The sequence below is a fragment of the Abramis brama genome (assembly GCF_963993115.1).
Source record: "Abramis brama genome assembly, chromosome: 1".
In the NCBI taxonomy this organism is placed as follows: Eukaryota; Metazoa; Chordata; class Actinopteri; order Cypriniformes; family Leuciscidae; genus Abramis; species Abramis brama.
Genome location: NC_139963.1, coordinates 17,103,694 through 17,115,796, shown reverse-complemented (window position 1 = coordinate 17,115,796; position 12,103 = coordinate 17,103,694). Strand labels below are relative to the sequence as shown.

The following is a 12,103-nucleotide window of genomic DNA, read 5'->3' as shown; positions in this document are numbered from 1 at the left end:
GTTCATTCAACCAGACAAGAGCATTAACAGCAAATGATCAGGGGATCTTCATCTGTACATGAACAATAATGAGGGAGCAATAAAATGAATGAAAAATACTGGCAAGAAGAAAAACAAAATTAACTTAAAAATAAATAATAGTTAGTTAGTTATATAATAGTGCAATTTGTGACTTTGTTTTTGTCTCTCACTGTTTCTAACACTGATTTATAATTATGTATTTATGATTTATGACAGGTTTTAAATATTTCAGAACATCAGAGACTTTTTTCTGATACATCAAACTTTTGCATTTGTTACTTGCGTTATTTTAATGAATTAGAAACGTTTCTGTACAATCCAGTATGTTTGAAGACTTGCAATTTAAAAAAAGTATTTCAACCTAGTATGTTAATACATAAGTTTAGGTAAATATATTGTATGTTTCGTGATGATGTGTATGATGATGAATGATGATGTCACTGAGAGGCTCCTCCCTCTTCAGTCTCTTATAGCTCGTCTCTGATCGCTCTTCTCTGTTCAATCTCACATCACACACTCACAACATGCTGACAGTCTTCATCATCCTCTTCATCACTCTGTCATGTAAGACATCACTGCAGTTTAAGATCTAATATGATCATGAATATGTGATATTGAGTCTCAGTAATGGTGTGTTTATTCTCAGGTGTCAGTGGAGTGACTGTAGTGACGCAGAATCCTCCATTAATCTCAGTCAATAAAGGACAGACTGTGTCATTGGTGTGTAACACAGGCAGCTCGACTGATGGTGGACGCTGGTATAAACAGGTCGCAGGAGGAACGCCTCAGTTTGTGTTAAACTCGTACCATAGCTGGAGTTCTCCTAAATATGGATCTGGATTCTCCTCTCCTAAATTTACAGTCTCTTATCCTACCGAGTCCGATTGTCATCTGTCAATCAATAATGTGGATGTTGGTGATTCTGCAGTGTATTACTGTAAGACATGGGACAGCTCTGCTAGTGAGAACATATCACAGTGATTCACACCATGACAAAAACCTCCTCACTGCTCACATTCACTTCTGCTTTTAGACAACAGATGATAAGAGCACTACTTCACACCTCAGATTCACAATGAATTACAAACTAATCACAGATGCTGAGAATATTCTCCAATTTCTTAACTATTGTGTCTGTTAAGTTAACTCGTCTCTTATGTTGCTTTTATGCTGTTTTTTGTCCTGTTTGGAGCTGGAGTCTTACCATGGCTGAAGCTCTCCTGAATATGGATCTGGATTCTCCTCTCCTAAAACTAATGTACACTATCTGTACTATAGTACAATAAATATAGACGTGGAATGTCTTAGTAACACTTTGAATCTGTTTCAGCTTCTCTCAAGAATAATCTATAATTGATTACATGGTCATTTAGGATGATTTTCCATTACATTTGAAAGTCTGTACCTTCTACGTCTCTTCACTCATCTTTCATCCCTTCCTTTTTTCTTTGTACAATTTCTCCTCTTATTCTTTCCACTTCACCAATGTCCTCCACTTCACCCATCTCTTCTCCCTCTCCTTTTCTTAGACTCTCTCCTCCTCTCCTCTTCATCTCTTTCTACATGTTTCACTCTTCCTCTCCCATTACTCAACTCTCTTCCACTCTTACACCTCTTTCTTTCCTCCTTCCTCATGTTTCTTCTTTTTTTTATTTGCATAACAATGTTTGTTACTTCTGAAAATAGTTTTTATAGTTATGGCAATTGTGATAGCTGTGTAAACAATTACAAAAATTGCATTTCCAGTGATGTGTGTATTAACCCTTGTGTTATGTTGGAATTCTGTGCACTCCCCTTATGGTTCGGGTCAAATTGACCCTAATTGGATTCAATACAATTCCTCAAAAATCACATTATGAAAAACAACAAAGATTCAGGTACAAACTGTAAACTTTTAATATCAACATTTGTCAAATATTCCAAAATATATATATTTGAAGATATGATTTAATGAAAATGTATTTTAACCATTTTTTAAAACTGTTTTGTTTTGACAAAATTTGAATATACATTATATTTATATTTAAATATATATATACTTCTTCTTTTTTTTTTGCTTAGAACATCATAACTGAACAATTAATCAATTAATCTGAGCTAATTTTTTCCTGCTGTCTATGTCGAAGTCTCAAGATATTTCAGATATCTTGAATAAATGAGAGCTTATATGGTAACACTTTATAATAACTGCACACTATTAATCATTAGTTAAGCTTTAGTAAACAGTTAATTCATCATTTATAAAGCATTAATAGACATTAATAAGCAGTTTATAAATACAATTATAAATGCTATATTCTTGATTTAAAAGCATATATATAATGTGTTTAATAATTGCATTTTCATACTTTATTAATGATCAATTTATCATTTCTAAATGAAGTATTGCATTATTTACAAACCAGTTATTTAGGAGTTGTCAGTGGTTCATAAGATCACTTAGAAAGTGTAAGTAAATGATTAATAAACTATTTAAATGTACATTCATACATCTTATTATTCAGACATATAGTAATAGTTACTTAGTGTGTTAATAAATGCTTTATTAACATGTATTTCTACTGTAATTCAGGGTTAATTAAGTTAGTTATAAAGCATTTATTAGTGGTCAGTTAACTATTTTTGTGAGCTCATCTAAAGTGAGGACTATTTATGATTTGTAAAGCATTTACAAAGGAGATTCAAAGGCTGTTAAATATTTTTATGTTCTGTATCACTCTGTTGTGTTTCTTTCCTTTTTCTGTTTAGAAGATCAGTGAGCCTTTAAATCTCCTTTGTAAATGCTTTACAAAGCATAACTAGTCCTCACTTTAGATGAGCTCACAAAAATAGTTAACTGACCACTAATAAATGCTTTATAACTAACTGAATTTACTACATTTACTTACACTTTCTAAGTGATCTTATGAATCAATGACAACACCTAAATAACTGGTTTGTAAATAATGCAATACTTAATTTAAAAATGATAAAGTGATCATTAATAAATCATGAAAATACAATTATTAAACACATTATAGATATGCTTATAAATCAAGATTAAAGCATTTATAGCCGTATTTATAAACTGCTTATTAATGTCTATTAATGCTTTATAAATGATGAATGAACTGTTTACTAATGCTTAACTAATGATTAATAGTGTGCAGTTATTATAAAGTGTTACCGCTTATGGTACTATCTGTGTCTGTCAAAGATTTTAATTTGTAATTTGCAATTAATTCTGAACACCATGATTTAGCTTTTTCAAGTGTGTTTGGTTTGGGTTAGAGCACTTTTAGATATACTTACACTTTAGAACTGGAGTTGATGCCCTGAAATACATAAAATAAATGTTTTTATTTTGTGTCTGTACAGTTGCTTTTGTATAGCTGCCTATGATGGTCAAATTGACCTGCGAACATCACAAACATAGCCTAATAGTAATTGTGTTTGTATATGTCAAAAAAAAAAAAAAAAAAAAAAAAAAACACCAGCATGTTGAAACTTTGCATGCATGTTCATGATGATAAATGTGAAAAAGTCAAAAAATATATAAAAATAAAAAAATACAAAAAAAGATTTAATATTATTTCAGGTAGCTTGAAAAAATAAATTATAGGTAATTTTTACCATCTGTGGCTGACAAAATATTTTTCTGTATTGAAATAAGTGTGGAAACCCTAATTTTTTAGCCTCATAAGGTAGTAAAAAAATAAAATAAAAAAGTATAACCAAGAAATGTTATTATTTTGGGTCCGTACAGTTGCCTTAGAGCGTTAAAATATGCGTGTCAAATTGACCCGCGAACATCACGAAAGTAACAGTAATTTTGTTTGTATATGTCAAAAAACACCAGCATGTTGAAACTTTGCATGCATGTTCATGTTGATAAATGAGAAAAAGTCACAAAATATCAAGAAAAAAAACATAGGTTAACCAGTATTTCCAGCAACTATAAATTGTTGGGTCAAATTGACCCGCAACATAACACAAGGGTTAATAACCAGAAGATAACAGTTTGGGGCCAAATGAAATCCTTCCATGTGCGATTTAGAATATGACAAATTACAGAGTTTTGTTTGCTGTGTTTTGAAAAATGGCACATACATTTTATTTTATTTTTTTATTATTATTATTTTTGTAAATTCAATAAAAAGAGTTGCAAATGTTTTTTCCTGATAATTTTAAAATGTTGGGTTGGATATGTAAACTGTCAACATTTGAAAAGCTTGTACTGAATGTTTTGAGAGAGAAAAAAAATGCATATGATTTGTAATTTGTATGAAATAAAGGAAAACTTACAATCTGTTTAGGACAATAGTAAAGTGTTCAGATCACTGTGTTAATTGTTCAGAGCAGTGATCTGAGTTTGTGTCAAATCAACTGAGAAAAACTTGAACACATTTCCCTTAGGGAAGAAGTGAAAAGCTCATGTGTAGTTTGTCAGATGTGGGCATGTCTATTGTACGATGTGGGCGTGTCTATTGTATGAGGTGGGCGGGTCTTTCAGTGGCTCCTCCCTCTCAGAGCTCTTGAATGAAGTTTCTCTCTCTGATCATCTCAGCATTATTCTACAGCACTGCTCATCTTTACACGTCACACGGACCAAATCACAAGATGATCACAATAATCTGTGCTTTCTTTACTCTTCTGACCTGTAAGTTTTCAAAATGTCTTATGTCAGATTTTTTAAGTGTTTTGACACACAATCTCATATAAAGGATGTGTTTATTCTGCAGGTGTCAGTGGAGTGACTGTAGTGACTCAGAGTCCATTAATCACAGTCAATAAAGGAGAAACAGCTAAACTGGACTGTAATCTGGGGACAGTAACTGATTCTGCTGCTAAATGGTACAAACAGACTCCAGGAGGAGTTCCTCAGTTTGTGTTAGTGTTTTATGATAGCTGGAGCTCAGTTACATATGGATCTGGTTTCTCTGCTCCTAAATTCACATCAACACATTCATCTAAATCAGATTATAGTCTGATCATCAATAATGTGGATGTTGGTGATTCTTCAGTGTATTACTGTCACACATGGGACAGCTCTGCTAAAGAGGAGGTATCACCGTGATACACACCATGACAAAAACCTCCTCACTGCTCACATTCACTTCTGCTTTTAGACATCAGATGATAAGAGCACTACTTCACTTCTCAGATTCATGATGAATTACAAACAAATGTTGAGATTATTCTGCAATTTCTCCTTTATTGACTGTAATAATCTCAATCTATTTACTAACTCTGATTTAGTGTCTCCATCATCTCTAGTGTTTAATCTTGGTGTTATTTTTGATTCACAGCTGACATTTGATGCCCATATTAAAATGGTCTTGAAAGCTGCGTTTTTCCACCTCAGAAATCTTGCCAGACTTTGACCCTCTCTATCACTGCCTGATGCAGAAAGGCTTATCCATGCCTTTATTACGCCGAGGCTTGATTACTGCAATTCCCTTTATTCTGGTCTTCCTGATGAGTCTATTGAGAAACTTCAATATATTCAAAATTCAGCCGCACACATACTGTCTTACACAACTGCTCGTCATATTTATCCGGTTCTCTATAGACTGCATTGGCTTCCAGTCAGGGCCGGCCCGCGGCATAGGCGGAATAGGCAAATGCTAGGGGCGACACTCATCCATAGGGGCGCCAAAATGAGTGAACTCATTTTTTTTTTATTTTTTTTTTTTACTAATACTATTTTAAAACCATTAATTCGAAATTCTACCAAATAAAGCAAAAAAATAAATAAAATAAAAATAAACTCCACAAAAAAGTCCCCCGGAGGATATATGGCATTTTTTTCTTCTCTTTTTTTTTTTTTTTTTTTGTTGCCAAAATTAGTAATGATATTTATATACAGGTTTATTAAAATAGCAATGTTTAATGTAAAATTTACATTTAAGAAGACATTTCTCAGTTTCATTCATGGTGAAAACATGAAACGTGCCATAGTTTAGTGGAAGATTGCTACCATCAACTGAAAAACAAACACTTTTGCTTGTGCTCCATGAATAGTTTGTGCATGAATGACATTTGGACGATGACATCACTGTTTTATCCAGAGTGGCTATAGGCCTATATTAATAACTTATTTACAACACAAATAAACCATCACTGAACTTGAACTTACTTAAGCTGGACTATGACACTATTTTCTTCTAGATCTGCTGTACAGGAGAAGCAAACTTTTTTGCATTATTTGTTATCACTGTAAAGCTGCCTTGAAATAATCTGTATTATAAAAAGCACTATATAAATAAAGGTGACTTGACTTGAATGCTAGATGTAATGCTCTTGCTATTTGTGTTTAGGCTGTAATGTGTAGGCCTATATATACTGTATATATAGGCTAAATAATAATGAACACAATGAAGGGGTGAAATGGGCTGTGATGCATGGGGCACCCCGTAAAATCTTGCCTAGGGCAGCAAATTGGTCAGGACCGGCCCTGCTTCCAGTACAGGCACATATTGATTTTAAAACCTAGATTTTAACATATAAAGCTGTTCATGGGTCAGCTCCGGCATATCTTCGTAACATTCCAACTCGTTCTCTACGTCCTTCTGACTCTTGTACTCTTCAGCAACATTCAAACTGAAGGATGATCATGTGACCTAACCAAGATGGCTGCGCTCTGTGAAGTGCTGCAGGCTTAAGCATCAAATATACATTTTTTTTCTTGCCTAAAGTGTGAGCAGAAACGAAAAAAAACAAAAAACAAAAAAGTAGCACAGGAAAAGTCTACGATGGGCCCGAAGAAATCAGCAGCGGAGGCAAAGATGGAGAATGATTTGGAGGAAATCCGCGAGTCCCTAAATTATATGTCTGGGGAGCTAACGAAAGTGACGCAACAGCTGATGAAGCTAGCGGAGCTTTTTGAAGAAGTGAAACAACTTAAAAATATTGTAAGAGAAAGAGACAAAACCATCGAGGAGCTTGAGAAAAGAATCGACAACCTAGAGCAGTACACCAGAATGGAAGATGTAATAATTACAGGTCTTACCATCAAGCCGCGCTCTTACGCTAGAGCAGCAATGGAAGGCAGAAATATAAGTGAGGATGCACATGTCGAGGATTTACAAACGCTGGAAGAGCAAGTTGTGAACTTTCTGGCAGAGAAGGATGTTTACCTGGATCCGAACGCCATCTCGGCATGCCATACTTTGCCGCGGAAGGACAAGGCTAATCCAGCTATCATCTTGCGTTTTGCATATCGCAAACATAAGACAGAATCTATGCGTCAAGGGAAGAAGTTAAAGGGAACATCAGTGTATCTGAATGATCATCTCAGAAAGAAAGCGGCTGGTATTGCCAGAGAAGCGCGTATCCGGAAAAAAAATGGGAAGATCAAAGCGACATGGACGAGGAACTGTAAGATATTTATCCAGCTAAATGGGCTCACTCCGGAACAAGCTAAAGTCATATTGGTAAGAGAAATGAAAGACCTTGACCAGTTTAAATAATGTTGATAATTCCACTGAGTATTATTTTTGATACAACTCGAGAGAAGACAAGCCCTAGTGTTATGTTTCCTGGATGAATAATTTAACACGAAGTAGACAATGGAACAATGGATTTTTTTTTTTTTGTTGGACTGAGGATATACTGTAACGCTGCAAATGGACAGAGTGTGTTCGTCTTGCGTTGGATGGAGGACTTAAGTTTTGGGACATTTTTCTCAAGGGATATAATGACAGTGAGTCTCTTTCCTATTAGTGGTTGTTCCAATGGTATTCAGTGGAGTCGACAAGTGGATATCAATATTTCGAACACTCGGACTTTGGGCTTTGGATTTGGGAGGACTGGGAACTGTAAGGGACATCTCCAAATGGACTGTAGTTTTATGTGTGCGTCTGATTGTGTGCTGTGTGCGCGCGTGTGTGTGATTATTAGTGTGTTGCCCGGGCATAAATCTGGATCTGTACGCTGTCTGTGTGCGTGTCCTGTGTATGTGTGCATAAACGTGTGCTCCATGAGCATGAAGGGTCCTGGGGTTGGGATGTCCAACGTTATGTACTTTTGGTGGGAAGGTGTAGGTATGACAAAACTAAAAACAAATGTATGACAGTGAGGATGAATTGAGTGATGCGGATATTGACAACAGTGATGTAGAATTTATAAATGGTAGTGAAGACATAATTCTGTACGATGATATAAATTATAGAGCAAATGAGTTTGGCTGTGACATAGATCCGGATGAGCATTTGTTTAATAATATAATTAATTATTGTGATTACTACACTGACGAGCAATTTAAATGCATTAATATGAATGGTGCCTTTAGTATTATACACTTTAATAGTAGGAGTTTGAACAAAAATTATAACAACATTAAACAATATCTTAGTCAGTTTAATAAATTCAGTGTCATTGCTGTTTCTGAGACTTGGTTGGATGCAGATAGGTGCTGTGAAGTAGAATTAGATGGATATGAATTGTTCACTACCGATCGGATAAATAAAAGAGGTGGGGGCGTTGCACTATACATAAATACAGATCTGAGGTTTAAGAGGATTAATGGAGAGTCAACCACCATTGATGATGTTTTGGAGTGTATAACATGTGAAATTATTGTAGAAAAATCTAAAAATATTGTTGTTAGTTGTGTGTACAGAACACCTGGATCATGTCTAGACATCTTCAATAAAAAAATGGACAGTCTTTTTAGTAATTTAAACAAGGTCCATATTGTGTGTGGTGACTTTAATATTGATCTTCTGAACCCTCAGAAAAATGTGAAAACAACAGACTTCATTAATACTATGTATAGCAACACTCTATTTCCTCTTATTGTTAAGCCAACCAGAATTACTACGGACACATCAACATTAAAAAATTGTTTTCACATTTTTCTTGAAGAGACCAAGATGGCGCCGGTGTATGTGGCTTGCCGTCTGTTGCTTGGCGTATTTGTCTCCGTTTTGTTTGCTGATGTATGTCCTACTGTTATGAGTCTACAAGCTGTGTTAACCTATGATCGTCAAACTCTATTCGACATTAAATCTTCGATGGAAGGATCGCATACCATCATACCAGGATGCGACACTCATCACCTTCCTACCCGCTGTCCGTTCTCGAAGTATCTTTGTCGACTGTACTGCTTACCTTGCCGGAGAAAGCGTCGTAGAAGACGCGGAAATCGAGGCGGCCTTTTGGTAAAACTGAAGGCAAGCCTATCCACCCAGATGGTTTTACCATATTCACCCTTATGTGATCTAATTAAGAAGAACGAATATTTTATCGCCGTCCGTTCTATGGAGACGCCGTTCCAGTGGATTACACCTGTCTCAGACTTCGTTGATCAGCCCCCGCTGCGTCGGCCCCCTGTGCTTCGTAGACGGAGAGTGACTTCGCAAAATCTACGATCACTGCGTCGCGAATTGGATGTAACGGAGGCCTCTACTGAACTAAGGTTTGCTCTAATAAATGTGCGATCTCTAGCAAACAAAACATTTATTTTAAGCGACTTTTTTAACACTCAGAGCCTGGATATTTTATGTCTGACAGAGACTTGGCTAAATACTGGTGACTTAACCCCGTTTTCAGAATTACTCCCTCCAAATTGTGGTTTTCTGAATTCCCCTCGGGCCTCTGGTCGTGGAGGTGGTGTGGCATCTATTTTTAAGAAATCTTTTAATTGTCGTTTTCTTCACACCAGAGCGTTTACCAGTTTTGAACTGCAATTGTTTCAACTAAACACTACAGAACCAATTGTTTGTGCAATTATATATCGGCCCCCCAAATATAACAAGGATTTTATACAGGAGTTTTCAGACTTTGTAGGTGAGATTTGTTTAAAATATGATTCTTTTTTAATTGTGGGAGATTTCAATGTGCATGTTTGCTGTCCTTCCAATGCGCTAGCAAAAGATTTTTTGGATATGATTGACTCTTTTAACCTCACACAACATGTTTCTGGATCCACCCATGTTCATGGACATACCTTGGACTTAATATTAACTTATGGTCTCTCTGTTGGGAATGTTATAATTCATAATTTAGCCCTCTCTGACCATATGCCTGTTACTTGTACTGTAACTCTGCCTTGTGTCATTCGTAATACTTCATTACCAATTCACCAGGTTCGGAACTTAAATGCAGCCACTATTGAGCGGTTTAAAATTGCATACATTGAATCTGATATTAATTTGGAGAGCCCTTTGTATTCAGATGTGAATGGGTCACTTGATCATTTTAATCATGTATGTTCTTCTATTCTGGATTCAGTTGCTCCTTTGAGGGTTAAGAGGGTTAAGGCCAAACCAGAACCATGGCTAAATGAGGTTACTCGGGGCTTGAGGCGTGCTTGTAGAAAGGCAGAGCATTTGTGGAAGAAGGATAAATTACAAGTGTCCTATGATATACTACGTGAGTCTTTAACTGCTTATCAGAATGCAGTTAAGTCATCTAAGAGAAAATATTTTTCTGATCTAATCTTAAGGTACCAAAGTACTCCGAATATTTTATTTAATACTATCAATTCAGTGTTAAATCCCTCTACTACATGTCCTGTTTTGTCCACCATCACATGTGAGGATCTGCTGAATTTTTTTGTGCAGAAAATTGATGATATTAGGACACAAGTTGTACCTGGTCCATATGATCCCACGGTTACTTGTCTCACTTCTGCTGTGTTTGATAGATTTTCACCTATTTCTTTTCAATCTTTAGTTGAGGTGGTCGGGCAGTTAAAACTTACAAATTGTAGCCGTGATGTTATTCCATCTAGATTAGTTAAGCAGACTTTTGATATTATTGGTCCTAGTATATTGACTTTAATTAATAGAAGCTTTGAAACAGCAGTAGTTCCAATGGAATTTAAGCATGCTTTAGTACAGCCTCTTTTGAAAAAAATGAATTTGGATCCAAATGTTTTATCTAATTACAGGCCTATCTCAAAATTGCCATTTTTATCTAAACTTCTTGAAAAAGTTGCATTAAACCAACTACAGACTTTTCTGGTACAAAACGAGATTTTTGAAAATTTTCAGTCGGGATTTAGATCAAACCATAGTACAGAAACGGCTTTGTTGAAAGTTTTAAATGATATCTTGCTTGCGATTGATTCTGGTAGCTCAGTGGTTTTAGTTTTGCTAGATATTAGTGCAGCGTTTGATACCATTGATCACAATGTTCTAGTCTCCCGCCTAGAAAAGACAGTGGGAATTCGGGGTACGGCACTCGATTGGTTCAAATCATTCCTTTCTAATAGGTCGTTTTCAGTTAATTTTGGTCAACAACATTCAAAAGTGGCCCCATTATCTAGTGGGGTTCCACAAGGATCCATTCTTGGTCCAGTTTTGTTTTCATTATATATGTTGCCTCTAGGTTCTATTTTTCACAAGCATGGAGTATCCTTTCATTGTTACGCAGATGACACTCAGGTGTATCTACCGTTGCGGAAACAGGACAAAAATTATTTTGAGTCACTATTGAGATGTTTACAAGAAGTTAAGTCTTGGATGTCTGAAAATTTTCTGCATCTGAATGATAGTAAAACTGAAATAATCTGGTTCGGGGCCCCTGACACTAAAAATTATTTTGATCTGGGTGAGTTAGCTCCTTTTTGTAAATCTGTAGTGAAAAACCTTGGAGTCCAATTTGATAGCTCTTTGAAGTTTGACAAACAGATTAATTCTGTGGTGAAATCTTGTTTTTTCCATTTAAGATCAATAGCAAAGGTTAAACCGTTTTTGTCCTCCAGTGATTTTGAAAGGATTATTCATGCTTTTATTTCTGTAAGACTAGATTATTGTAACTCGCTATATGTTGGTGTCAGCCAAGCACTTCTGAATCGTCTTCAATTGGTTATAAATGCGTCTGCTAGACTTTTAACAGGGACTCGTAAAAAGCAGCATGTAACACCGATTTTAGCCTCACTTAAATGGTTGCCGGTGGAGTTCAGAATTGATTATAAATTACTGATATTTGTGTACAAAGCCTTGCATAATTTGGCTCCATCATACCTTGCGCATCTTCTTCATATACATAAACCTCTTAGGTCTCTCAGATCAGCAAATCAGATGATCCTAGACATTCCAAGGACGAGATTAAAATTGAGTGGTGATCGGGCATTTTCTGTGGCAGCTCCAAA

At 35.6% G+C, this 12,103-nt stretch overlaps 1 protein-coding gene across 1 annotated transcript in view; it reads left to right on the top strand.

Annotated features, from left to right (window-relative positions):
* Nucleotides 1-469: 469 nt before the first annotated feature.
* The window catches only part of LOC311093558 (immunoglobulin lambda-1 light chain-like), a 66,039-nt gene continuing 54,405 nt past the window's right edge, over nucleotides 470-12,103 (top strand). Inside the window, exons 1-4 of the mRNA XM_084131055.1 lie at nucleotides 470-585; nucleotides 668-986; nucleotides 4,581-4,660; nucleotides 4,743-5,069. Of these exons, the coding sequence (XP_083987181.1) occupies nucleotides 546-585; nucleotides 668-986; nucleotides 4,581-4,660; nucleotides 4,743-5,069 (766 nt within the window). The 5' untranslated portion in view covers nucleotides 470-545. The remainder of the gene's footprint in view (nucleotides 586-667; nucleotides 987-4,580; nucleotides 4,661-4,742; nucleotides 5,070-12,103) is intronic.